Source organism: Motacilla alba, chromosome 1A (assembly GCF_015832195.1).
Source record: "Motacilla alba alba isolate MOTALB_02 chromosome 1A, Motacilla_alba_V1.0_pri, whole genome shotgun sequence".
NCBI lineage: Eukaryota > Metazoa > Chordata > Aves > Passeriformes > Motacillidae > Motacilla > Motacilla alba.
Window position 1 is genome coordinate 48563227 of NC_052031.1, and position 27821 is coordinate 48591047.

At 50.0% G+C, this 27821-nt stretch overlaps 2 protein-coding genes across 4 annotated transcripts; one reads left to right on the plus strand and one right to left on the minus strand.

The window, feature by feature from the left end:
* The first annotated feature begins 879 nt into the window (after nt 1–879).
* CHADL (chondroadherin like) lies at nt 880–5427 on the plus strand. Its single transcript, XM_038155847.1, has 5 exons — nt 880–938; nt 1960–2130; nt 2222–3883; nt 4563–4729; nt 5068–5427. The coding sequence occupies exons 2-5, from the start codon at nt 1978–1980 to the stop codon at nt 5291–5293; spliced, it is 2208 nt and encodes a 735-aa protein (XP_038011775.1). The 5' UTR covers nt 880–938; nt 1960–1977; the 3' UTR covers nt 5294–5427.
* Nucleotides 5428–5548: 121 nt separating this feature from the next.
* Nucleotides 5549–26412, minus strand: L3MBTL2 (L3MBTL histone methyl-lysine binding protein 2). Of its 3 annotated transcripts, none has more exons than XM_038155849.1 (17): nt 26301–26412; nt 24605–24872; nt 24257–24390; nt 23428–23542; nt 22389–22468; nt 20960–21077; nt 20507–20641; nt 19749–19837; nt 17923–18154; nt 17131–17210; nt 16448–16552; nt 14476–14623; nt 13568–13650; nt 11705–11939; nt 10941–11006; nt 9888–10010; nt 5549–9086 (listed from the first exon to the last, which is right to left on the minus strand). In XM_038155849.1, the coding sequence occupies exons 1-17, from the start codon at nt 26349–26351 to the stop codon at nt 8977–8979; spliced, it is 2172 nt and encodes a 723-aa protein (XP_038011777.1). In that variant the 5' UTR covers nt 26352–26412; the 3' UTR covers nt 5549–8976. The 3 variants fall into 3 exon arrangements, with proteins under 3 accessions (XP_038011777.1, XP_038011776.1, XP_038011779.1); XM_038155848.1 differs by having other exon boundaries at nt 23419–23542; XM_038155851.1 differs by lacking the exon at nt 10941–11006 and having other exon boundaries at nt 23419–23542.
* Nucleotides 26413–27821: the final 1409 nt, after the last annotated feature.

Consider the following 27821-nt stretch of genomic DNA (forward strand, 5'->3'; position numbering starts at 1 on the left):
GCCCAGCCTACCCTGCTGCCTTCTGCCTGGCTCTTCCATCATCTACTGTGTCCAGGAGCCCCTTTCCCTGGCTTGTCAATGGCCTGTAGAGCAAAACCTCCCTGGTGGTGGCCTGGGCTCTGCTGGAGAACCATGGAGAGGCTAAGGTCTTGTACCAGGCAATGAATGTCACATGTGGCCCTTCCCCAGCCTCCTATTTTGCTCATTTACCCAGCAATGATCTCAGTTGCTTCAACTTCTACCAAGGCTGCTGCATAGGAGAAGGGCTTGAAGTGGAATGAGATACTAGTATCAAATCTTTCAATATTTTTGTAAGGCTGCAGATCTATTCCCATTCCCTGGGAGAGTAAAATAACAGTCTGGAAGGAAAATTAATGCCTCCATGTCCTTCTGTAAGCTAATGATGTCTCATGCAGGCAATGCCAATCCAGCCTCTTCTAAACAAGCAAAAAACCAAAATCAGGAGAGTGGAGGGCTGTAAATGTGGCAGGACTGGTCAGCTGCCTCTCCTTTTGCTCAGGCTTACAACTGCCATTGCAATTCATCTTTGAATTTGGCTGGAAGTCATCTTTCTGCCCTGCAGCTCTGTAGCTCCTGTGAGTAACACAGCCTGGAAAATGAAGGCAGAGCCCTGGAAACAGTGAATGCAAACCCCACATGGGCTTTGCCGGGTTGGTGCTCTCAGCCCCTGGTGAATCGAGGGGGAGGTAATGTCTGGGTTGCTGCCCTCTCTCCAGGGGTGGCTTACCCTTCCTCCCCCCTCCTTTTCCTCCTCCCACGTTTGTGGCTCTGCCTGGTGAGAGCTGCTGGGAAAGCAACACAACGGGGCCCATTCAGTTCTCACTTCTGCAAGGAGAGCAAACACCAGTGCAGGAGCTCGGCAGCTGCTAGACAGGGCAGGGGACACTCTCCTCTCTTCGACACATCTTGAAGTCCAGGTACTCCAAACTCCGGGTGTGTGAACTCTCCAGGTGTGAGGAAGTGATAGCATGATGTCTGGCATGTGGCAGTGCTCCAGGCACAGCATGGGGACTGAGTTTAGGGACATTACATTGGAGGCAGTGGGCAGTGGGTGTGCAGGAGAGGGCTGCCCCAATGTGTGTGTGTGTGTGTGTGTGGGGGGTGGGTGGGTGGGCTGCAGCTGGACTAGATGGGGTGACAGCAGGAGAGCAGTGTTGGTGTCTGGGACCACAGGGGACGATAAGCTACAGTGGGCATGAGGCTGTGCACTACAGTGGCTCCACAAATTTAAGCCTTGCAGACCCCACTGATGCTGTCTCAGAGCTTAGCAGGATGTATTGGTCATATCTGCAGCCTGCTGCCTCCTCTGTATTTCTCCCAGCCTTGGCCTCTCTCTGATACCTTCACCCCAGGGGCTCACTCCTGCCCAGCCAAAACCAACCTCTCCTTCCTGCAGCTAAACAGTGGAGTTCTATTCCAAACACTGCTATGAATAGCTCAGGAGGGAAGCGGGGAGCTTGCAGGGTGGGAGGCAGATGACCAGGATGGTGGAGACATGGGACATTTGCCATTTAAAGAAAGGTAGCAGCTCAGAAATTTGTGTGATCACATTCTCTGGATGGCTACACCTGCTTGCCTTGCAAAAAGAATTGTAGGAGAGATATTGATAGCTTGCACAGACCAAGGCAATCTGAAGTTAGTGATATTTGAAGAAAATGCAGGGCTGGGCTGGGTGTCTGTTTCAAGCCAGCTCCTTGTGAGTGACTGGCTAGCTGTGACGTTCACTTTTCATTCCAAGAATTCCTCCTCTCTTTTTTCCACTCTTGCTCATTTATAACTTGTGAAATCATAGTGTGAGAGCAAGAGAAAGTGAGACAGTGTCACCCACTAGGTGACAGCAGCAGCCCTCTTGGCACATGGGGTTCCAAGCAGGCGATGCTGTTTGGGGATGCATGGGAGCCTTGCCTCTCTCCTGGCCTTACATCTGTCTCTCCCCAGCCACAGGTGTCCTCCAATATGGGGCCATCCTGGGGGCTCCTCCTGCTTGCAGCGGCCTTGGGGGCGACAGCTGCTGCCCGCTGCCCTGCACCCTGTGTCTGCGATAACCTCCGTGCCCATGTCCTGTGTCTCAATGGGAGCCTGACTGCCATCCCTGACACCATCCCAGAGGTGGGGAAGGGGAAGAAAGGTCAAGGGATGGGGAGAAAGATAGGCATGGCAGCCCTGGGGTAATTTGGTGTTTTATTTGTGTGACTGACAGCTCACCAGAAAACTAGACCTTCGGGGCAACAGTTTCACGGTCATCCCAGCGGAAGCCTTCCTTGCTACCCCCTACCTGACACACTTAGACCTGCAGCATTGCAAGGTGGAGAGGCTGGAGGAAGGGGCTTTCCGGGGTCTGGGGAGGCTTGTCTACCTCAACCTGGCCTCCAATGGCATAGCCCTCCTCTACCAGGAATCCCTGGATGGGCTCTTTTCCCTCCAGCAGCTCATTCTGGAGGGGAATCGCATTGAGGAGATACAGCCGGGTGCTTTTGGCCATCTGGGGTCCCTCACTGTCCTCGACCTGAGGGCAAATGCTTTGGTCTACCTCCCAGACATGGTCTTCCAGGGTCTGCAGGTTCTTAGGTGGCTCCGGCTGTCTCACAATGCCCTCCATGTGCTGGGCAGTGAGGCCTTCGCTGCTCTGCCTGCCCTGCGCAGGCTGAGCCTGGACCACAATGAGCTGCAGGCACTACCGGCTGAGGCCCTTGCCAGGCTGGATGGGGCTACTCGGCTAGATCTGGGCCACAACCCCATCACCTATGTGGCTGAGGAAGCCCTGGCCATGGCCTCGCTGAGGCACCTCTTTCTGGACCATGCCTCCCTCCAGGATGTGGCACCCGATGCCTTTGCCCGCAGTCCCCAGCTCCGTATTCTGGACCTCCGGGAAAACCAGCTGCAGGGGCTGCCACCCCTGGCTGGGGCAGGGGGGCTGGTAAGGGTCAGCCTGGATGGGAACCCTCTTCTCTGCTCCTGCCTCCTGCGTCCCTTCCACAAGTGGCTGGCAAGGGCACGAGTACAGGCTGAAGGTGCCTGTGCTGCACCCCCTGCCCTCCGTGGCCGGTCCCTCAACTCCCTGAAGTCCCCTGAGATGAGATGCAGTCGCCTCCGGCCATCCCCTAGCCCCACCGCACCGCCAGAGCAGCCAAGTTCAGCTGGCAGCAGGCGGTGTCCCCGGGGATGCGTCTGCTCCCCTGATTTCCATCATGGGTCCTGTGAGAATAGGGACCTGCAGGAGATCCCTCGGAACTTCCCTGAGGACACCCGCCTTCTCGACCTGCGCCGAAACCCCTTCAGGACAGTGCCACCGGATGCCTTCCCTGGCCTGAAGGAGCTGGTGTCGCTCCACCTACAGAGGTGCAGCATCAGAGTGCTGCACCCCGGGGCACTCCGGGGCCTGGAGAGCCTGGTCTACCTGTACCTCACCAACAACCACCTCTCCACCCTGACGGCTGCTGCCTTTGAGGGGGCCCCACAGCTGGCCTACCTTGACCTGGACCACAACGCCTTCACCCGTGTGCCTGCAGGCACCTTCCGGCTCTTGCCCAACCTCATCTCCCTCCATCTGCAGCACAACGCCATCAGGGAACTGGTGGAGGGCGACCTGGCCGGAGCCAGGGGGCTCCGCTGGCTCTACCTAGCTGGGAATGCCATCAGGCACATTGCCCCAGCTGCCCTGGCTCCCACCAAGATGCTGGAAAAGCTGCAGCTGGAGGGAAACCACTTGTCAGAGGTGCCCACAGCAGCCCTGCGAGGCCTGCCTGCCCTGAGTGAGTTGAAGCTGTCCCAGAACCCCATCAAGCACATGGGGGATGGTGTGTTCCTACCAGTGGCCTCCAGCCTGCAGCACCTCTACCTGGACAACATGGGCCTGGAGCGGGTGAGTGTGTTATGGGACTCCCAAGGGGCAGTGGCACCAAAGGGCATATTACAGGTTAACACTGCCCAGGGCTGGTGGCCCCTACAGGGTCATCCAAACAGACATCCTTGAATTCCCAGGCCTTCAGGAGATGTTCCATAGCCTGGCTGGGAAGCCAGATTTTTTCAGGCTCATCTGTAGCATTCCCTTGCTTCAACCTTGTTCCTGGCTCCCTTGGGAGAAGCTTAGTCCCTCCAGTCCTTAAACACCCAATTTCATTGGGGTCCTCCATTCCCTAAATCGCCTCCTTCCCCCAGCTCTGGCCAGATTTGTATTGCAAGCTGTCCTGCAGGCCTCTCCACTGCTATTATCCTGAATATTTCCATTCTCTCAAGGAAGTGGTGTTAGCAGCACCCTCATAAAAATTGTGTATCTTAACAGCACCCAGGGATCACACTGAGACCTCCTGCATGTGACATTCGTTCTAAGACTGAACAAGAGTCTAATGAGTTCCAAAATGTGATTGAAACTACTTGAATTAATTAACAGTAGTCCCTATTTAAAGAAGCTCTTTTGTGGGGCCACCAGCTTCAGGACAGGTTGTCAGGCCCCCCAAGATGATCAGAAGTGCAGGGGCAGGGGCTGATCTGTTCCCCTGCCTTGATCAGCATGCCCCTGACTAACCCTTTTTCCATTGCAGATTTCCCCTCATGCCTTCACTGGCCTCGGTCCCAAGATCAGAAGCCTCTACCTGGAGAGCAACAAAATGAGAAACATACCTGACATGAGCAACTTCACGGGGTTGGAGATCCTCAACCTGCAGGATGTGCCTTTCCACTGTGACTGCCAGCTCCTTCCGCTGCACAGGTGAGTGCCACAAGGGGGGAGCAGCCTCAGGGATCTGCCTGGGGAGCAGCTGAACCTCCTATGATAAAGGCACAAACTCACAGCACACTGGCCATTTTTGGTCTTTTCCCGTGGTGGTGAGATGTAGCACACATCTGTGTGCAAGGATGGAAGCTGCCTGGGCTTTCTGGGTGTAGGGAAAGCAGCCACAAGCTGGGGTGGGCAAATACTGAGATATTCAGAGGTCACCCAGGTTACCTTGCCTTACTTTGAAGTGATCATCCACTTACGGCCATAGACCTTTGCCCTTTCTTACGCCCTTCCTCATTTCTTTCCCTGATCTTCTACCACATTTCCAGGTGGATCAACAAACTCAACCTCTGCGTAGGGGCCACCTGCGATTCCCCTGCAGAAGCCCAGGGGTTGAAGGTGAAGCTTTCCACCACTTTCCAAACTTGTTCTGGCTGGGGACAAGGCAAGGCTGGGGAAAACAATCCTAACAAGACTAAGGCTGCAAGCAAGCCCAGCAAGAAAAAGAGGTCGGGAAAATCTCCAGCCAGAGGCTTCAGTAAGAGCAGAGCTTAGGGTTTCTTAAGGTGTATAGGACATGTGCTGGACACAACAGGGCCATACCTACAGTCTGGCTAGAGCAGTTTTCCTAGACTCGTCCCCACTATGGAGACATGAATATTGCCCAAGGTGCACAGGAGAGCCTGGTGCCACCAAAACAATGCTGATTTGCCAAAGATGCAGGGTTTGCTTTTGCAGGACACAAAGGCACGTTCCATAGAGTCTGCAGCATGCTTTGGTGATGCAAACAATGAAGCCAAATACTTGCTTCTTCTTTCCAAGGCTTCATCCAGCCATGTGGAAAAGCTGCTATCCAGAAGTTTGGTTTCATTTTGTTTTTGAGAGCATGTTCACAGCTGCCAAAATCATAGAAGAACCCAGAGTGGGACTGCAACCAGCACCATCCTGTAAGGTCCTGCACTGGCACAAATCTTATGCTAGAAAGCTTAAAAATTATTAGTGAAAATGTTGCCCTAATTTCCAGAAGTTCCTCAGAATTAAACCAGATGCACATGGAAGCCTTTTTATTTCCTGCAGAATTCGATCAGTGATCCGTAAGTGATCCCATGATAAACAATGTGCTCAACCTGTTCCCCATGACTGCATAGGTTGGGACCCCCAGACCCCAGAAATTTGCTTACATTGAAAAGGCTCTGAAGGATAAATGTACAGATAAAGATATGTTTTGACTAACTCTGGATTTTGGTGGCCTGGAAAGCAATATGCAAGCCTTGGGCCTCTTCCTGAAGTTGGTCACAGGGCTTTAGGGTACTGATCGTAGACCAAATTTACAGTACAACTGTTAAAAAAATTAAAAACTCAAACCATGCTCCAAGTCCTCTGCAATTCTGGGTTCAAAAGCAAGGAATTACAGAAGCAGACACATAGTGCAGATGTATATCTGTTTTGGAGGCCAGTGCCATAGAGGTTTTGGATTTTGTGACAATGGTGTGTACTTTAATGATTGCAACGTTAGATGGATGGGATCCACCTGTCTGTAACGGGTAAGAGAATCTTTGGCAGCAGCCTGCCTAATTTGGTGAGATGGGCCTTAAACTAAAGAACTCAGTGTAGGTGAGGTCTGAAGTGCTATGGCTTCCTCTGGGGAGTAGATCACACCAATCAGTGCAGTGAAAGATGTTCCTTGACTGTACCACTGAAGGCATTCATGGTTGTGGGTGAATCCTCCTAAAGTCTTTCTTGGGTAATCCAATTGCTTGCTTAAACCAGATGTGAGGGGGACAATTTCAGGTTCTTCCCTGGCAAGCTGCAGGATAGTGAAAAGGTTAGAGGGACAGGGTGGTAGTGAGTCCCTGTGCAGGTGACTTGAAGACACAGGGTAGCAGACACAGTGGAGCACACCTGGAGTCTTACAGAGGTGAGCCAGGGACTCTTGAGGTAACAGAAGCCAGCAGGGATACCAGCAGGGAAATATCTCAAAGGAATTAAGGGGTGTTCCTCTGGGAAGGTGATGCAGCCAACAGCCTGGCCAAGGTGCCTTTACACCAAAGCACACAGAATGGGCAACAAACCAGAGGAGGGGCTGGATGCCACCATGCTGCTGGAAAGTTATGACCTTGTTGCCATTACTGAAACTTGGTGGGACATACTGTGTGACTGGAGTGTGACTATCAATGGCTACGAGCTGCTCAGGAAACAGAAAGGAGGGAGAGGTGGAGGGGTTGCCCTCTGTGTAAAGAGGAGCACTGAGTGTGAAGAGCTCTCTGAAGAACAGCCATGAGCAGGTTGAATGACTGGGGGTAAAAATCAGACACTGAGGCAACAAAAGGAACCTTGCAGCTGGGGTCTGCTACAGCTGCCTGACCAAGGGGAGCCTATTGACAGAGCCTTCTTGCCCCGGTTACAGGAGGCGTCGAGCTCACACGCTCCAGTCCTGCTGGGGGACTTCAGCCACCTTGACATCTACTGGGGAAGTACCAAGAGAGACTTCTGCAATGCATGGAAGATAGCTTTTTTAATTTTTTGAGCCTGGTGGACTTCTGTAAAGCTTTTGACACAGTCCCCCACAACTATTCCCTCCAAACTGGAGTGATGGGTTCCATGGGTGGACTGTTTGGTGGATTAGGAATTGTTTTGATGGTTGCCTGCAGAGGGTGGTCAACAGCTGAGAGTCCCAGTGGTCATCAGTGACCAGCGGTGTCCCTCAGGGGTCTGTATTGGGACCAGTGTTTTTTAATGTCTTCATTACTGACACAGACAAAAGGATCAGGTGTACCCTCAGCAAGCTTGCAGACAGCACCAAGCCGATTGGTGCTCTTCACTCACCTGAAGGATGGGATGCCAGCCATAGGGATCTGGACAGACTCAAAAGTGGGCACATGGAGATCTCATGAGGCTTAACAAGACCCAGTGCAAGGTGCTGCACCTGGGTTGGGGCAAACCCCAGTATCGACACAAGCTGGGGGATGAAGGGATCAATAGGAGTCCTGCCAAGGATTTGGGGATACAGGTGGATGAGAGGCTGGACATGACCCAGCAAGGTGCACTCACAGCACAGAAAGCCAATCAAGCATCAGGAGATCAGTGAAAGCATCAAAAGCAGCATGGCCAGCAGAGTAAGGGAGGGGATTCTCCCCCTCAGCTCTGGTGAGACCCCACCTGCAGTGCTGCATCCAGCTCTGAGGTCCTCTGCACAGAAGAGGACAAAGCTGTTGGAGCAAGTCCAGAGGAGGCCACCAAAATGATTAAAGGGACAGAGCACCTCTCCTATGAAGAAATGCTGATAGAATTGGGATTGTTCAGTCTGGAAAAGAGAAAGCTTCGAGGTAACCTAACTGCAGTCTCTTGCTACCTCAAGGGTACAGAGAAGATGAGACAAGAGCATGTAGGGACAGCACAAGGAGGAATTCACACACAAGGGTTTAAACTGAAAGACAGTAGTTTTAGATTATGTGAGGAAAAAATTCTTTACTGCGAGGGTGGTGAGGAACTGGAACAGGTTGCCTGGGAAGGTTGTGGATTCTTCATCCCTGGAAGTGTTCAAGGCCAGGTCGGATGGGGCTCTGGGCAACTTGGTCTAGTGGAAGGTGCCCCTGCCCACAGCAGGGGTATTGAAACTAGATGAGGATCTTGAAATCTTTAAGGTCCTCTTCCAACCCAAACCATTCTATGATTCTATGAAAAAAGGTCTCACTTCTTCAGCAGGCATCATCATCTCTTTTTGTTTCTTCACCTCTTTCCACTCTTCCTGTCTTGATTTTCTGGGGGTTCACAGCACTCAGACCAGAGAGCACAGCACCAAAGTCCTACTTTGGTGGGAAAGGAGGGGCAGCTCCTTTCCTGATACATCCTGCTCATCATGTTAAACAGCTTGTCACCTCCAGCCAAAGCTAAGAACCCAAACTGGCCTTTTGTACTCTGGCAGCCTCTTTCCTTGTTTCAAGCTCCTGATCCAAAAGGTGTCTTTAAGATCAGGCATGTACAACTACAGCAGCCACCCTGGTCATGCTCTGCAGCACGCCTGCAGTCTTTCTGCTGCTTCCTAGGGCTTATTATTACAAGTCTGCTTATTATTACAAGTCTGGGGGAAATTTTCTTGCACACCAGGAAAGCAGATGCCACAGGGTGGTCTGTTTTAAAGAAGGAAGGCCCTTTTGGTCCTCTGTTTCCCTTTGCCAGGACCTTCCCTAAAGAGCCACAAGGTGAAGCTCCTGTGGGCAGCTGTGGAATGCTCCAGATCAGTCTGTGTCCTCCTGCTTTATGCTGCTGATGGGAATGGGAAGCTCTGTCTCTCCAAATTCTGCATCTGAAGGGTCAATGGTTTCTTCTTTCACCCGCACAGCAATGACTAGCAAGAGACAGAAATTGAGAGGGAAAAATAAGTAAATAAAATCAACCCCAGCATTACCTGCAGCAGCTCCAAACCATCTCTGTCCATGCAGGTACTCAAAATGCCCCAGGCCCTGGGCCAGCCCACTTCCTGAGGGTAACTCACCTCAGGCAGCCCTGTCATGCCACTGCAAATCTATCCACGGTCACAGCAGCAATCAGGATGGGACTAAACCCTAGCAGCATTCAGCTGCTGGCTTCCCAGAACAACTCCTAAGGGATGATGACATCCAAAGCTGATGTCATTAATTTTCAGTCTGCCTGGGTTCACACAAGGGAACTTAAATGAACAGGAGGGACCTTCATGACTCTCCAATCCCCATGCACACAAGGCACCTCACCCACCCTCCTTCCCCCTACTCACGAGGGTTGGCAGGTGACCCAGCTGCTGTTCTGGTCACCACAGCATGAGAGGCTGTGTTTACATGCTGCAACAGCTCTTATGGGGATTGGGATGTGACAGCCACCCCAACATACCCAATTTGCGTCTCCTCCCTGACCTCACACTACCAGGCCCTCAGCAGGCATTAGCAGCATTGAGATTTTGAGCAGTACTTGTCCCATCAAACCTTCTCTGGAGGCAAACCTTTCCAGGGAAAGGAAGCAAATGCTTTCTTCTACTCTCTGGAGGAGTACAGAAGGACATTTGACATGCTGCTGCCTTTTCCTGCCTGGGGGCGCCCATGACTTATTGGCCAAGAGGGTGTACGAGGAGAGAGAGGTGGATGTGGCTGCAGGGTAGAATAACTCATTCCCTTACTCTCATCAGGTGCTGGCTCTGGCAAAGCCTGGCTGGCAGCTTTTGCTTCTCGTTTTGAATTCATGGCAGAAGGCTTCTTGACAGTCTGCTTGACACTGCGGGCTTTGGCAGGTAACTTTTTTCCTTAACAAAGAGATAACAGAGTATGAGCAAAAGTGTATTTCTTTTCCCCTGGAAAATCAGCAACCCTGCTCCTCTGAGAAACCACAGGCCAGGGACCAGCACAACTGAACAGAAAGCTACATGGTCATTAGCTGCCAACTGGTTATGCAACAGAAATGGCCTACTGGAGAAAAATTCTATAGTCATCATCTCAAAATATGCTCCTTCATGTTCTCCTTCATTAACGGCAAGGCACTTCAGCATGTGTTTAACTTCCAAGGAGCAGGTCCTCTTGGAATCAGTGTGGAGTCAGCTTTGCTTACCTGTCTGAGTCTAGTCCTAGGCAATGAGCACATTTGCTGCCAGGTACAGACATTGTAACCGTAATGTTCTGGTTTTTAGCTGACCTTTTTATTTAGGTTGAAAATCTTTATATTCTTTGTATGTTCTTTCCCCTCCACCCCCCCAAGAAGGAATTTCTTGTCTGTCTACATGATTTGCCACAGCTACTGCAACAATGACAACAACAATGACAAGATGAAACAATAAAAGTATTTCTACTGGCCTCTTCAGCCATCTTAAGGCTTTCTTTTCCTCAGCACAAAGCAGGGTTGCTCTCCAGCTACCCTCCAGCTGCAGCAAACATCTCCCTCCAACCATGGACACAGTAGTGAAAGCAGCACAACCTCACACCTGGAAGCAAGTGCCATATGTACCTCGGCCAACAGAAAACAGAGTGCAAAACAGATCCTTCCTGCACACAGCTCTCTGCTCTTTAGGTAACAGGGCAGGTAAGAAGGGTGAAGCTGTGTTGGTAAACCCACAGCCGACTGAGGGCATCCACAGCAAGACAAGGCCTCTCTCTCCTGCTCTGATGGGACATGGACAAGGTTCCTCTAACTGGGCCCAGCCTGCGAGCGAGCGGGAGGGCACTAATCAAACATCACTCACTCTTCTTTCCATAGGGTTTCTTCCTCTTCTTGGGCACCTCCTTGGCCTTCGCTGGAGTTGTGGGCTCTGTCATGGAGACGAGAGGGAAACGAAAGCCAAGTCCCATAACCAGTAGGTAACTGGGATGAAGTGACATAAGCGAGAAACAGATATACCCGTCCCCCCAAGCCAAAGCCCTCTTCCCAAGACAAACAGCTGAGGGGAAAGCAAGGCTCTAGTGCAGTTGCTGTCTGTGCTTCCAGGTGAGGGCCTAGAGTGGCAGGCTGGGGCAGCACAGGGGAGAGAGGCCCAGTACAGACTTGGTAGGGGCAGTCAAGAAACAAGATTCGTAGTTTGAAACTAGAAGGAAAACATCTGCAAAGGTGAGGCAGTGGCCTCCCTGTGACAAGGGAAGGAATGAACTCTTGAGAGGATGCTCTTACCTTTTATAACCAGAGTTAAAGAGTTGATGAGAAAAGGCAGCATGGGGCGAGGTCCTGCTGCTATCTGGCTAAGGTTATAGTTATGCTTAATAAAAGGGAGCTGTGCAGGGATAGGACCACCTGGAACTCTACCCAACTTCCTCAGGAACAATTAATTCTCTGTTGGTGTGGGGGAACAGAACCAATCTCAAAACTCAGGCTGTTTTCTCCCCATCAAGGCGCTTCCCTCTGCCAGCTGCTAGAATGTGGCAACAGAGGAAGATTTCTGGTAGCCAGTGCAAATCAAGGAGGAAGGAAATCTTTATCTCTAACATTAGAATCCACAGTAAAATCTTCACTCACCTGGAACCACTGGTGGTTGAAGCTGGTAGCCTGTCAGCTCACACCACCCCACAGGATAAATGTCTGGAGACTCGCAGTCCACCCACTGGTCATACTCGTTGTCCCAGCCATCAAAATGGATGCTAAGGAGACGTTGGACTACACGCTTCACCGTGGCCACACAGATGAGCCGGGGTTCCATCAGGTCCACTGCCTCCACCTTCATGCCTGCCTTGAAGCCATGGTTGGGACAGTCCTGGGTGCATGAAAATTAAAAAATTAAAAAAGAAAAGCCAAGGCCATTGCACTCAGTCCAAACCCATATCTGGCCAACACCACTCTCACACAGGCTGGCCTCTAGCCTAAAGCAAGCAGACAACAGGCCTGTAGATCCAAAAACCGATCCAAGGCCAGCAATGTCCTCAGTCAATTTCAGCTCAGCCTTTGGAAGCAAGATCCGGATGTGGGGGGAGCAGCAGTTCAGGAACACAGTCAAACAATTACCTGACATACTCCTGGGAAATCAGAAAGACCAGCATAGGCCCAGGTGCTGCAGCAGTTTTGTTGATCTAAAGCAGCTCCCACCCTCCACCCAACACGCCAGCCACACATCCACAGCCACACTAGGGAATCACAGGTGACACTCAGAGGGAACCACAAAAGGCAGGACACTGATGTCCCAACTTGGAGAGTACATACTCCTGGGCCTTTGAGCTCTCCTTAAAGTGCTGTCAGCAAACTGCAGCCCACTAGAGACTGCATGTATTGCATGTACTGCATATTGTCTGTCCTGACTTCAGGAAGACTTTTGACACTCTGCCATAAGAACCTCATAGAGAAGATGATTGAACTATACAGGCTGGGTGCAGATGCAGCAAGATAGACTGAAAACTGGCTGAGTGACTGGGCCAAGAGGATGGTTATTAGTAGCATGAAGTGTAGTTGGAGGCTAGTAAATAGCAGTGTACCCCAGGGGTCAATACTGGATTCACTCCTATTGAACATCTTAATTAATTGTCCGGGTGACATGTCAGAGTATCATGTCAAACCAAGCAGGCTTGCCTGCAGTAGAAAACTGGGAGGAGAGACAGAATATACTAGAGGGTTGTGCTGCCCTCTAGAGGCACCTTGACAAGATGGAATCCCGTATCTGCAGAGGAAGAAGCCCAGGTACCAGCACAAGCTAGGGGAAGACTGACTGGAAAGCAGTGTGGCAGAAAAGGGCCTGGGAATCCCAGTGGACATGAAGATGAACATGGGCCAGGGATGTGCCCTTGGGACAAAGAAGGCTAATGGTAAGCTGTTCTCTGCAGATCAGTGGAAATGATCCTTCCCCTCTGCTTGGCACTGACAAGGCCACACCTGAATTGTTCCCTGGTACAAGGGAGACAGTGGAGAGAGTCCAGCAAAGAGCCAGGAAGATGATGAGGGAACTGGAGCATCTTTTGCATGAGAAAAGGCTGACAGAGTTGTGACTGTTCATCCTGGAGGAGAAAAGGCTCAGGGGTACCTTATTTATGTGTATAAATGCCTAAAATGAGGGTGCAAAGATGGAGCCAGATTCCTCTCAGTGGCTCCCAGTACCTGGACCAGAGTTAACAGGCACAAACTGAAACACAGGAGTTTCTCTGTGAACATCAGGAGACAAGTTCTACCATGAGTGCCAATGAGCACCGACACAGGTTGCTCTCATGGCTGTGGAGTCTCCATCCATCCATCCATCACATGGTCCTGAGCAACATGCTACAGGTGACCCTACTGTAGCAGGGGTGTTATACAAGAAATCATTTCCATCTCTGTGATCTTTTGACAGCCAGAGCAATTGCACTCCTCCTTGCTTATTCCAAGCATCCCTACACATTGTTTCCTCCTGGCAGCACTCACAGTGTTGAAGAGCCGTGATGGAGCAGGTCTTGATTTGGTCTCTTCCAGGTAACGTTCCCAGCTGAATGTCTTTGCTTCATGCCCTGCAGAAGGAAGAAACACTAAGAGGTAAAAAGGCCACTGGTCACTGGGTAGACCAGCTGGGACAAAAGGCAGAGTAGGCAGGAAGGAGGCATAGCAACCAGTTGCAGAACAGGTCAATGAACTTGCATGTACAGCCTGATCTTGGACATGAACCTAGTGCATGGATTCCATGGAGTCCTGCACCCCTCTCTGCAGGCAAATAAAGAAAAAAGCAAGTTGCAGCTCTGAACATCTGTGTCAGCCATAGACCCAGACAACAGAGAAAGGCAAGGACCAGCATCAAGTAGGAAGTAGTATGTTCAAAACACACCACTTAGACCAATCCTTCTTTCTCCATCAGCAGGAACATCGAATGAAGATGGAACAACACTGCACAGAAATGCTGCAACACAGAAATTCAGAGCAGGCCTTTTTGGGTATGGCTAAATGAGGCAGCAAAAACACTCCTAGGGTGATTGTCTCTTAGGAGTTTGAAGAATTACTCATGTCAGATCTATTCATAGAGAAAATAATAGAGATGACTGTGGACACTTAAGTACTGATTCCTGCAGCAATGGCTCTACTTATCCCTTCCTCCTTGTCCTTTAAAAGCTTTTATTCTGTTCAGTTTGGAGATCATATGCCTCTGCCACTGATCTGCCAGGAGCTAACCAAGACTTGGTATATGGGCAAAGCTTAAACAGCCTGGCTCTCTGAATTAGCCGTCTCCCTGAAAAACAAGCAGCCTGGGACCTTGTTTTCATTTATCTGAACCTGACCCCTCTCAGAAACGCACTTAAATTCTGCGTGCAGGTTTGTACCACAGAGCAGAGTCCAAATCTCACCTTTTGGAGGGGTCAGTTCAATGTTGTTCCTCTTACAGAAGTTGGCAGGGAAAATGGCGTGTGAGGAGGCGTGATAGCAGAACCAGTCAGAGCCATCATCAGATGTTGCTCCATCAATGCTGATCATGAGATACCCATCCAAGAGAACCTAGATGGGAGTGAAGGCATGAGTATAGAGCTCTACTTGCTCTGAAGCCTCTCCTCCTCACAAAAGATTCTCTCAGGAGTCCCCACATATCAATCACAATTGCCACTAGATAGTAAAATCCAATGTTACATGCCCCTAACTTCTCCTAATATGTTAGCTAATCCCCAAAGCAGCAAGCTAATCCCTAAAGCAGCAAGTTCTGCAGGACTGCGACCAACACTAAGAGCCTTGTGAAACGACTGTGTGAAAAGCCTTAAATGGTCAGGTGTTTAGGTTCGAATTTATTTTATTGATTCCTTGTTAAGTGGTTCGTTCTGTTGTACCCCATGTTCTCCCATAGTTTACCCCTGGGTTTTACCCTCCCTCAAAGCTGTCCCTCATGCCATTCCCCGCCCCTTGTTCCAGCTCCTTCCCTGCCTGTCAAGGCAACCCAGCCCCTTTTGTTCCCAAACCCTCTCTGCCACTTTAACCTCGGGCCAATCCCTGACTGCAATACCCTTTTGGAATTCCCCCTACTCCTGGAAGCCCCATTGGCCCATGTGACCCATCCTCTCCACCCTCCTACCTCAACTGGCCCCAGACACTGGATGTAATCCCCTCAACTCCTCCTCTCAAGAGACACTATTTTTTAGTTAGTTGATTGCATCCACCCACGGATTTGCATCTGTATAAAACCGTGTATCTGTACACGTGTATCTGCACACTGAAATGCCCAGGGCTCTTTGTTTCTGATCCCTTTTCTTGGAATAAACCCTTCCTTGTGGAACCTCAAGACAAAGAGCCTCCTACTTTCTCCTCTGCCTGGTCCCTGTCACAGCTTGTGTCTGGCACGTAGAGCAAGTGGCTCTAAAGGTTCTGCCTCTGGTAAATCCCCATACCGAGGCAGTTCCCCACTCCTGGTGTGGCGCCGGAGTTCTAAGAGCTAGCCCAGGCTCCGGTAATATGGCACTCAGGAGCTCTGTTCTCCCCCAGAAACACTTAATTAGCAGCCCAAAAACCCTCTCCACCAGCCAGATCATGAATTTTTTACTGGGTAGAAAGGAAGGAGCATCATCCTTGCATTTGCTACTTCATACAGCAACAAGACTTGTCCCATCCTGTCACTCACTGGTAATTAGTGCCTACCAAAGGCGATAGGCATGCCTGTCCCAAACTCTTCCATTTCCAAACCGTGGCTGAAGAGAACATTTCACAGACACAAACAGCTCTCGTAGCATCCCACTGCCAAACTCCAAGTGTCACAGTCCTCAGCTTGGGTTCTGTGAGGGCAAACAGCTTCTTGAGGAAGCAGGAAACGCCCAGATGAATGCTATACTTTCAACATTCAACACACTTCGCTGAGGAAAGCTGGGCAAGGAATTTACTTCTCAACACTAGCGCAAGAGTAGAGCTTACAACCATCAAGAGAGACTAGAGGTAACACGTCCATCCTCATGCCATTCCCCACATGGAGGTTACCTCACAACTCTTCCCTTCTTTCCACAGGGGCCTCTCTATGCACTCTCAGAACTGGAGAACAAATCTTCCCTACTGCATGCCCAAGGGTGGAGAGGGTGGTTGCCAGTCATACACATTGGGCACTAGCTTGCAGACCAAGCATGCTCATCTTCATGCTGTCTGTTAAAGTCACATGGATAACAGCTTGTCAGAACTCTGAGGTAACCCCCCAGTTCCCTCCACACATCAGCTGTCCACCTCTACTGACAGCCCTCTCTGCTCCCCTATGCAAAATCCTACCCAATCTTATTAATTTGAAAAGACCGGAGGAGAAGCTGCATTATCCCAAGCAAACATAGCAGACCCCCTAAGGCTCACTGAACTTACCTTGCAAACAGTGGCCACACAGATGTTGCCCAGATTGAGGGGGTCAATGGCTTCCAGTTTCATGCCTCGCTCAAACCATCCACCTTCAGAATAGACAGCTCGTACCTAAGGGAGACTCTGGTATACCACATGCTGCCAGGGGTATAGGACAGTCCCATGCTGACACCAAGCACCGCAAATGCAAATAGGATTAGAACTTCTTCACTTGGCTCAGCTTGGGAGGGAAAACCAAAAATATTACAAGAAATACAAAGAGGCTGCCAAACCAACACTATGTTTGTGTCAGCAACCTCTTGCCATGGCTCTGGTCAGTCAGAGAGCCAAGCCCAACTGCTGCTCCACAACAAAGCAAGCTTCCTTTTCATCTCAGTCCTTACCAGCATGATCCAGTTCCTTTTTGGAACTGATCTCTCCCATGCAATCCTCTTCCCTCTCCAACTCAAAGCTCCCTTGTTTGCCCTTCAATTGAGTGCTTCAATCTGTCACTGTCCTTTAATTCTTTCAGCTTTCTAGTTTGACATGCTCCTTTTAACAATAGCCTTGACACCCCAAAGACCTTACTGCCCTTAGGTATAAGAAAGACCACCCTCAGCAACCCACATGGCAGCATGTATGCCCAAGCAAGGAAGTGCTATCACTGCTTCCTTCTTTGTAACCCCCACAGAAAGGCAGACTTGTCCTACCTTCTTAAACAGATAGGGCACAGCATCACAGTAAATCTTCCTGAAGGTGGGATGGTTTGCCATGTCATTACGTTTTTCTTCTGCGAGGAATGGAAGAAACACAGAGAGGTAAAGAACCTGCAGCAACTGCAGTAAGGAAATAGACTGGTGATTAACTTTCCTGTGAGAGCTTAGCTGCTATAAAACCTCTCAATATGAGACCATTTAATAAAAAGAACAGGTCAGTCCCTCTACACTACTTATAAAATGGGCTGTGATGAAGGTCTTATTCAAAAGCAGACAGCTCAGCTTCCTGAGAACTACTGATAACACATGCAGCTATAATCACCAGGGAGAGGCAGGAATAGAGACACAACTAAAAGAATCAGCAGAGCTCAAGTCTTGCTTTTTACTTTGTCTTTTACTTTGCCAGAGTAAGCCGATCAACAATTCCTCTTGGTAAAGTCCAGAAAAACACATCCTGATGGCATCCAGTGTTACAGAAGCCACCATGAATTTCCTCAAAAAAGACTACAAACATCTGTCATGTGGCAAAGTCCGCATTCTCACACTAAGGGGACAGACTGTCTGCTTCAGGTAAGAAACCCTACAGTCCCCTGTTGTGACCTGTTATCACAGGGCTTTTATCTATCCAGATAAAAAACAGGAGACACAAAACTAAGCAGACTTCACCTGTTAGGTCTTGAGGCAACTGCCTCACTCCCAGCATGTCAAGGCTGGTGTTAACAGCAGGGTGCAGGCAGCTCCCAGCAAATCAGAAGGTGGCTGCAGTGGTTGATGGCTGATCCTTACCTGTCTTCTTTATGTCATGGCCGACTCTCCGTGACCAGCCCACAGGATGGATGAGGGGGCTCCACATGTGGCACCAAAAGTCATCATCACTGTCACCGTCCTCATAGAGGAGTCTCAGTCTGCCCCCAATCACTGTGTCCACCACTGCCATGCGTGTCTGGGACACATGGTTCTTATCCACCACTTCGACCCGCATGCCCTGCCGGAACGGGTACTTCATGCTCTCTGCCATCTGGCAACAACCAACAGAAGAGGGGAGATCAACCACAGTTCTCCAAACACTTCAGAGAACAGCCTTCCCCACAGACATGCACCCTGGCACTGCCCAAAGCTGACTAGGAAGGGATGCATAGGAGTGGATTCTTTGGGGGGACAGGTAGCTGCCAGCCCTAGACAGGACAGTGTGGTTGGGCACACAAACCCTGGGTCTCCCTTTTGTCATGTGGCCTCATAAGAGCTGCCCCACTCCAGCCCAGCAGCAATGCCCAGCCACCACCTTGTGTGAATGTTCCCAGTGAGAACTTCTGTTCATGAGGAAATGAGTAAGGAATTGTGTGTGCCTTTTTCAGTCATGAAAGAGATCACAAGGGTTTTGAGGCTGCAATTAGTTAGATGTTTAGCTTCCCAAAGTGCAACAGGATTTTCAGTTGACTTCAAAAGAGGTGAGGTTCTTATTTTCACCTTTTTATTCTGATCAGAGGTTGAACTACATGATGATCTATCTCCCACCTCCATATCCAAAGCCAGTTACTCTGCAGACTGACCCAAAGGCACAGGTATGTGGAGTCACTGGCTGCTTTCTGACTTTCTTTGAGACCTTTGGTTTGCTCATGCAGCCTTGTCCTACTCATCCAAAATGTCCAGTGGTGTTTATAGAACCCCTGATATTTTGGAACTGTGATCCCAAGACGCCATGCAGCAACTAGGAAACACAAAATAGATACCCAAACCAGCCTACACCTGAATCCAGAAGAACTTTTAAGCTAAGGTCTTCCCCTTCCACTTCCTGTTTATTAGGTGGAAGTGGAGATACTGAGGGGAGAAAGACAAAAGCAATGTCTGTTTCCCTCCACCACTTCCCTTTCAGCTACAAGCTGGGGCCCAGAAACAAGCAGCTACAAACACCCTCTTAACTTTCTGAGAAGTAACATGGGAAGCACTAACTACATCCAGATCTCCAGCTCAGTATCACCACTTACCTTGCACACAAAAAACCCTATCACCTCCCTTCCTGCCTGCTGTCTCTGGGACTGTCTTCCTTATCTGCCATTTACAAAGCTCCAGGCACAGGAGACCCTCTTCCCTCTAACAAGGGCTAATCTCAGCGCAGGCTACACAAAAACAATCACAAGAGCTAGAGAGATGCCAAGGCCATGGCACTTAAAGGAAGCCCATGCCCTTCTCAGTCTCTGCAGGCTGCTTTGCTACCTGAAGGCAAAGTTTTTTGACTCTCAGAGTTATTCCAAGGCACTGAAACAGGGCAGGGAAACGCCAGGTTGGAGCTGCACTGGCCTCTCCCTTCAGCAAAATGCCAAACCTCATCCCCAGTATTTCCCAGCAGACCATGTGACAACAGCTTTTAAAGCCTGCCTATGACCCAAAGCAGAAACTGTTGTGCTGAGAGGGCATGGAGGCTGTGCCATCCCTTACCCACAGCATCATGAAAGGTATCTTAGGAGCATGTGGAAGCACTCACTGCCCCTGCCCTGCCCAGGTTTCAAGGCACACAAAAGTTGCACAGATCAGAACCAGAAGAGACATGGTGAGCACATGTCTTGACTTCAGCTTCATTTCCCCCATGCAAAACGACAGCCTCCCACGGTTACCTTTATATGGAAATCCACTGGGATGGTCCTAGCTCCCACCAGCTTTTTCATGAGGTAACTCCTCCAGTCAGTGTACTTGGCATGGATAGCTACATATGAGCAGGGAAAAAGTCCACCTTTACGACCAAAATAATTACAGCACCACACCTTTCATCTCTCTGACAGCCCATTAGCACTAAAAGGCCTTCTTCACACTCAGATTCTGTACTCTGTTTTGCCGGCTTGCCCCCACATCTGGCTGAAGGGATCACCATTACAGAACGAACTGGGCAAGCAGACACTCAACTCCACTGATCTAGATGAGGAAGTGGTAATAGAGCAAACACATGAGCCATACCAAGCAAATCTCAGCTTGCCAGAATTCCACTAAACTGGCATCCCTCTCTGAACTGCTAGCTGTGCAGGGACTGGAATCACTGCACTTACCAGAGATGCTGCCCAGGATATAGGACCAAAAAGTTCCCCCAAAGGTCCAGTCACCACGTGGATTAGAAGGAGGAAAAGCTACCTGCATTAGCCCCCACAGGTCTGACATCAGCTCTGCATGCAGCAGCCCCAGGTCAATAATAGGGAGATGCAGAGGGAGCAATCCAAGCAGTCTCCAGCTTCCCAAGCTCAAACTGCTGCTTGTAACTCAAAGCACAAATGGAACCGTAGTCCTCCATGCAGTGGAAACATCTGTCCCTCTGTGCTAGGTATAAACCAAAGCTTCTCCATGCCCAGGCTTATACCAAGGACTCCTCTTGCCCCACACTCACTTTGTGGTGGTACCAGGATTTTGCTGTTGATGGCACACCAGCCAATGGGGTGAATATCCACTGTGCCCAAATTGCACCAGAAGTCATGACCAGCATCATTCTCAAAGCCCTCATATCGCAGAAGGGCCCTGTATCCTGCCAGGACAGAGCAGACAAACAAAGGCATTAGAGGCCAAGAATTTGGCACCACAGGCTTAGTACCCACAGCACGGCCTTCATAGGTTACCAGAGCTTCTCCAGCAACTATTCCTGCAAATTGACCAGCAACCAGAAGAGGAACCACGTGCTGGTTTCCTCTCACTCCTGCACCAGGGTATTTCCTGTTCCAAAATCTCTCAGCAGTTTTAGAGCTCCAAAGAGTGCTGTTTTGCTTCACCAGCTACCCTCAGCTCTCTAAAGCTTCCCTCAGAGCTTAGCTATATCCAGCTGTCAAAGATTACTTTGGAGACTTACCTACAATCTGGATGACAGATGCAATCCAGTACACACGACTGGGGAGCACAGCATCACTGTTCAGCACTTCCACTTTCATACCTTTCACCACATCATCCCACTGATCGAAGAGCGGCACCTGAAAGATTGAGGCAGCCATTGAGGCAGGGAGAGGGAAGTGGAAATCAGAGCAGGGTTTAGGCCCTTCTAGCTTTCAGAGACACGTCTTAGGCAGCTACACCTTCACCTTAGACACAGGCTTGCATGCCTTACCCCTCCTAGATTTGCCAACCTCATGAAATACAGGTGAACTGTCCCACACATCTCACTGGGATGTTCACTAAGGATCCCAAAAGGCAGAATACCATATAGCAATACTTAACTGTTTCACTGCCAGATGTCCTATTATTCCAAAGTAGCTGCTGCCATTCCTCTATGGCATAAAGATACCTAACAATGAGGTACCTAACAATGAGGATACCTAACATGTCTGCCTCACCTATCCTCAAGAAAAAGGAAATGTTATCAGTATTATCAGACAACAACTCAAAAGGATAACAAGTCTTATAAAAATTTGACATGTTGGAGGTGCAGCTACTGCCAGGCCCACATAAACTGAATTCCTCTCTGCACATCACCCCGGGCTGTACTCAGCCATAAAAACTGCAAAATTATCTTCCCACTCTCATCCCTAGTCAGAACTAATTCTGTTTCCAGTCAGCACTAAGCCATCGCTACTGATGCCTGGAAAACAGAACAGATCTTCCCAACAATGTTAAGAGTGAATATAAAAGCAAACCTTTACTTGAAAGCTTTCAGGTACACAATATGGCAAAAATCACATGTGGTATAGTAATTCTACAATTTTTATAAGATTAGTCGATTAGTATACTTATCATATACGGTCCAATTAAAATATTAGTTGGTTAGGTAATAATTCCTGGGGTTCTGACCCACTGGAAGCAGTCCAGAGGTTTTGTTTGCCCCACTTTTGTTATGTCTTGTTCAGATTTTGGCTGGAAAACAGAATGTCCTTGTAGTTGGTTCTGTTCTTGGAATAAGACTACAATATTTCTGAATGTGTTTATAAGGTTAGCTTATTGTTCTACATGCAGGGAAGAAAAATAGGAAAAATACTAGAAGCTATAGCCATGCTTTATCAATCTACAAAGCTACAAATATATGAAAAACATAAAAAGCTAAAAATCATAGGCATCACTACCAGCAGACTTTCTACCAAGTCCCACTCTGCTTCCTTCCCAAAAAACTCCTGGACCTTTTGTGAGACTCCCATTCTCAGCTGCCAGAAACCCCAGTTTCTTTCCTCACATCACCTGGTCTCAATAACCCCCTGCTGGGCCTCTGCTCACCACCTGTCACGGGAGCATGGGGGCCCCATGCCTATGACATGCCCTGTGCGCCCTGCCACGCACAGCAAAGTACAACTCACGTGTTTGAAGCAACTGACAGGAGCTGCCTTGTAGCCGTGCTCCTGCAGGTACTTTCCCCAGTCAAAGCCCAGGACGAGTGCTGCAAGCAGACATGAGAGCAGAAAATCAGACGAGATCACAGAACAGGTACAGAGATCAGTTACCTCTGGACTACAGCCTACAGCCTCCAGGCACTAGGACACAACACACAGGGATTATGCATTCCATGCATTTTCTCTGGTGGGAAACCAGACCCTATGTGAGTGCATGGTCACTAATCCCCACAAAAGGCAAAATATATTATTAATCAGTATTTGCTGTCACTTGCTTTTGGGGGAGCAGAAAGGGCAATAAAAGGGGTCAAATCCAGCCCAGGGCTAAAGCACTCCAGGGAGAGTGCATTCTTTCAGGGTTAAACCACTTCACATTTTGCCTCTCAGCAGCAACACTGCAGGGTCATATCAGCAGCACTTGCTTTCACAGAGGGTGCTGGGAAAATCAGAGATACTAATACGAAAGATTAATCCCACAGTCACTCCTGGTTGCAGGCTACAGCTTTTCTCCAGCAGCAGTCTGCTTGGGGATCATTCCCTGCTGCTGCCATGCCCAGCCCTCCCCTTTTCTCTAACACAGTAAGTTGCTGCTTCTTCAGCTGCAGTGACAGGTTATTGCTCAAAGTGATCAGTGACTGACTCGGGGCAAATATAACTCCCCATGAGCAGTGAAGCAGCAAATGGCTGGGGGAAGCAGGACACCTTTAAGTCACCTTTGCCAGCAGAAGTCAGCACCTCATGGGACTGGGATCACAGAGTTTACACTCCAGGTCAAGTCTTACAGGGAGTGAGGATGAGGCTACAATAGTGGATGGGCAGGAAGAGGAAAAAAAGACATGCCCTGTGTTCTGCCAGCTTGTGTCAGAGCGATCCACACACATAGTACAAGGCAGTGTACCAGAGAGGAGGAGGAGGACTGCAGAGCTTACAGCCCTCAAGGTGTCCCCATTTCTGTGACTCCAGCAGCTGCACCTCCTCACACCTCACCTACACTCACCATCCTGACCTGTCAGTGTCCCATCTGCCAGCTGTCCCGTGCCCTGCGAATGGAGGAAGGCCCCGATCTTGGCTGACCAGGATGCCTTGTGCAAAACTTTAGCTTTCTTTGTTGGTGGTTTCCCCTACAAAAGAAGGAACATTAGAAACATTAATGGCACAGGAGACTAAGCCATCTCCTGCAACTGGGCATTCATCTCTTCCTTGGGACAATTTTCAGGCTACTACAATATTTATTAATGCTCACAGGAACAAGAAACAGCAGGTAAAATACCAGTGTGCCCTTTCTCAGCTGTTAGGGAGCACCACCTTTGGAGCTGTCATGCCTTCTCTGGGGACTTCAGGCAGGAAGAACAAGCCACTGGGAAAATCAGTTTGATATTTAATTAGAGAGGAACCACCTACTCCTACATACAGGCACATCCTGTTTCATCCCCAGGAAATCTCACAGAATTATGGACTCTCTCTGAAGAGCTGGAAGCCTGCCTTCCTAAAGATCAGGAGCACGACTTTACTCCTTAGCTGACCTATACTCCTCAAGATTGCAAATTCCACCAACGCATGACCACTGCAATTGGAGCCACTGCCTCCAGTCTTGGCCTCCCCAATCAGTTCACTTACCTTGGTGACCATCAAATCTACTGTTGTGTTCCCTGTGCTACAGCTGTCTATTCCCTGGCTTAAGAAATTATCCCCCATGCACTCCAGGAGTCTCCTGGACTACCTGCAGCTTGCCATGCTACTTTTTGTAGGTATAGGGGTGGTTGAAGTCCCCCAGCATGACAAGAGCCTGTGAGCACGATGGAGCCTGAGAGCCAGCTGGAAAGGTTTTAACGCACCTGCAGTCTGGCCAGGATGCTGGCCTTTTTGGAATTTGAGGAGTAGCTTCTGGAGCAGGAGACGCTGCAGAAACGTTTGGTCTTGGAGAAGAAAGCCTCCCTGGTGCCCACAATCCCACACATTTCGCACACAGCTGTGAGAAGGAAGGCCAAAAATGTGAGGATTTAGCAGAGTCAATTCACTACAACAACAGAGCTGAGACCAGCTAACCGTCATTGTACAGAGCAGATCCCCCACACAGCCCAGAAAATGCAGTCTGAATCCAAAGCTGCTCCCAAAGCATCCCCAAGGGGCAGCCACGTGCCCTTCACTGCCCCTGAACATGTTTCGGGCAGCACAGGCAGTACCTGGCTCAGAGCCACTGTCTTCTGTGAGCCGGCCTGTGGATGGCTGGTGCATCGGAGAGGTGGAGAGCTCTCCAGCTTCCCGGTCTGCCACCTCATCATCGCTAGACTCCTCCAGACAGGAGCTGCTGTCACTGCCCATGCTGCTGTTGTAGCACGTGAGGCTGTCGTAACCCCCAAAGATGTCCAATTCATCATCCTCCTCATCGTCATCACCTTCCGCCTCCACCCGCTCCAAAGACGAAGTTTTGTGGCAGAAGGCAGACACCAGCTAGAAAAAGAGCCAGTTTGCTTTAGTCATTTTACACGCCACTGCACAATAAACCTGCCTTTGCTGCTGGAGGAGGCCCTCTTGGGCCAGGGAGTGGCCTCAGGGCAGGCAAGGAGTGCACATAACCCCAAAGGCAGGACTCTGAACACCTTCCCCCCACAGGTCCTTTACTGGTATTCCACATGCTGCATTCTGCTTCCCAAGAGGAAAGTGCCACAGGGCTGTTGCTAGATAGAAAGCAGTTTGAGGAGCATAGAAAAATACAGGGCAAAGCACTGCCTCGCTGATGAAGGACAGATGAGACTGTGTCCTTCCAGGCAGTGTTCCTCCCAACACAGCTGCACAGCACGGCAGTGCCACCGTCACAGTAAAGCCAGCAGAGACCTCCAGAATGGAGCACAGGCTGCACATTCCTGCCACCACAGCTCACAAGCCCAGCACAGCCTGGAAGTCAGCAGGACCAACTCAGTCCTGGAGACAGCTCATGTCCTCTGAAAACTGCACAGTCCGCAGCTGACCTCGGTTCAGAAACTACACCAGCAGGATGGCAGAATGTTTGCTAGAGGTTTTCGCCTAAACCCAGATGCCTCCACAGCTAAACATCTTCACTGGCTCTTTGTACTTGCTGTTACAGCAGGAGAGGTGCAAGGCAGAGACTGAAGAAAGAGCACTGAAAAACAGGGTGTCTCAGACTAGAAGAATCTTGAACCAGACTCCAAATAAGCAAAAAAGAAGCTGGGAAAATATGCTAGCAACTCATGAAGGAGCAGTAAGAACTCAGCATCAGCACAGCAAGTGATGGAACAGAAAGGCAGATTCAAACAGCTACATGAGGCAGGAGGATACCGTTGTTCCTCCAAGTGGGCAACAACAAAAAATCAGCAGCAAGCCCATCACCTTCCAGTGCTAAACTCCCTCTGATCCCTGGCTCCTAGCTATCATTATAGACACGTGGACAGGAGGATCAGACTTCATTCACTCACTGCTGTCTCCCCGCATCCTCCCTGGCTTTCACCTAAAACAGACCCAAGGTTCCCAGGTTACTCCCTGAACAAAGAGTTGCTCTCCTGCGGACCCAGGCCCCCAGACAACATTCCTGACGTCTGAAAGGCCTGAATTCCTCTAAAAATGAAAGATTTTCATCGCCTTTTAGTCCCTGTGTGGGTGCATTTTACACCAGCTCGTAGGACGTGAGCTCCATTGCATCGTTACTCTCCCACAACAGGTGAGTGAAACTTGCGGACACGCTGCAAGTCCCCAGGGCTGCCAAGCAAGGGCGGCATCACCCGGAGCCTCCTCGGGAAGCTGAGGGGGACGCAGGGGCCCATCCCGCTGGGATCAGACGGACCCACCGCCGCCCCCAGGAGCAGCCCAGCCCGGGCCCCAGAGAAGCCCACGTCCCGTCCCGTCCCGTCCCGTCCCGCTCACCTCTGCCCGCTCCCCCTCCATGGCTCCCGGGACGCCGCCAGCCCGCCTCATGCGCGTGGAGAGCGGCCCCCGTGAGCTGTGCGTCTGATTGGCGGGAGCAGCGGAAAGCACAGCAAATCAGCGGGGAGCTTGTTCGCGCCGCGCTGCCCGCGGGGCACGACGGGAGCCGTAGTTCTTTCCCCGCAGCCATGGCGCCTCGTGGCGGTCCCGCCCAGGAACGGGCTGGGCCCCGCTGCCGTCTCCCCGGCTCCGTTCCTGCTTTTGGTTCGGGAGTAGCCCACTCGGTCCCAGAATAGCTTGGATTGGACGGTACTCTAAAGATCATCCAATTCGAATCCCCTGCGGAGGGCAAGGTCATTTTCACTAGAGCAGGTTGCCCGGAGGCCCATCCAACCTGGCCTTGAACACTCCCAGGGATGGGACATCCACAGTTTCTCTATGCGGCCTGTGCCAGGGCCTCACCGCCCTCACAGTAAAGAATTTCTTCCTGTATCTAATCTCAATCTGCCCTCCTTCTGTCTAAAACCACTACCCCTTGTTCTGTCACTACCTGCTCGTATGAAAAGTCAATTTTCCTCCTTTTTATAATCCCCCTCCGGGTACTGGAAGGCTGCAGTGAGGTATCTCCAGAGCCTTCTCTTCTCCAGGCTGAACAACCCGAGCTCTATCAGCCTGTCAAGAAGCTTATGTAAAGGTAAGCCCCTGGAGGCAGTTCTATTTTCCACCCTTTTATTTTGCAGTGACTGTCACTGTGTTGATGTTATAGAAAAAAAAAAAAGTAAATAAAAAAAGGGCTGTACTGAGCATTTCTGGTCTTGTATGGGCTTTGTAGTGAGTGGCTGAACAAATGATGTGTGAAGCACAACTGTACAGTCTTAGCTGCAGGTGGGAGTAAAGCAGCATGAAAAAGGTTCATTCCAAAGGCTCACCTTATCCATGGCTTGCTCTTCCAGACAATCCAAAGGCTTTATTTAATATGAGGCTACAGCCTGTTGATATAAACACAAAGGAGTGCCACTATCCATATGAAACACACTGAGAATCCAGGGTAGTGGTCACAGCCAAATTACAGAGGGACAGGTTTGGGGAGCTGGCAAAGCCTGTCTGAAACTTGATCAGCAAATTTCCATAGCATCAGGGATCCTCCACATTCTGGCTTTCCAAACTGTCCTCCAGCAATGTTAAAAATAGAAAATTGCTTTAAAATAATATAGTTAATAATGAAATAAATAATAATGACTATTATTCCCTTGTACATACTGCTAGACATTGCACGGCACGGCAGACAGCAAAGCTGTTTCCAGAAAAGACACAATACAAAATTAAAGGCTCATTAAGTCTTTCTACTGCAATAATCTTTCATGGAACACATTGAGAGCTATAGCTGGTGTGCATCCCCTGCTCCCTTCCCAGAGTGGAACAAGCAGCACTGCTGCCTTGGGTCACACACAGGCTGGCTCAAGGCTTCTTGAAGACTTCAGTAGAAACCACTCCTGTGTTAACACAGAAGCTTAGTCCCCA

What these genes read in the sequence shown, in the direction of transcription:
- CHADL (XM_038155847.1), top strand. Translation starts at nt 1,978, where the DNA reads ATGGGGCCATCCTGGGGGCTCCTCCTGCTTGCAGCGGCCTTGGGGGCG. An exon ending in ACAACATGGGCCTGGAGCGG is followed by an intron (nt 3,884 to 4,562) that starts GTGAGTGTGTTA and finishes TTTCCATTGCAG; the next exon opens with ATTTCCCCTCATGCCTTCAC. An exon ending in CAGCTCCTTCCGCTGCACAG is followed by an intron (nt 4,730 to 5,067) that starts GTGAGTGCCACA and finishes CCACATTTCCAG; the next exon opens with GTGGATCAACAAACTCAACC.
- L3MBTL2 (XM_038155848.1), bottom strand. Translation starts at nt 26,351, where the DNA reads ATGAGGCGGGCTGGCGGCGTCCCGGGAGCCATGGAGGGGGAGCGGGCA. An exon ending in ATCTGTCATCCAGATTGTAG is followed by an intron (nt 20,642 to 20,959) that starts GTAAGTCTCCAA and finishes CTGTCCTGGCAG; the next exon opens with GATACAGGGCCCTTCTGCGA. An exon ending in AGAGCCAGCACCTGATGAGA is followed by an intron (nt 9,087 to 9,887) that starts GTAAGGGAATGA and finishes GTCTCTTGCTAG; the next exon opens with TCATTGCTGTGCGGGTGAAA.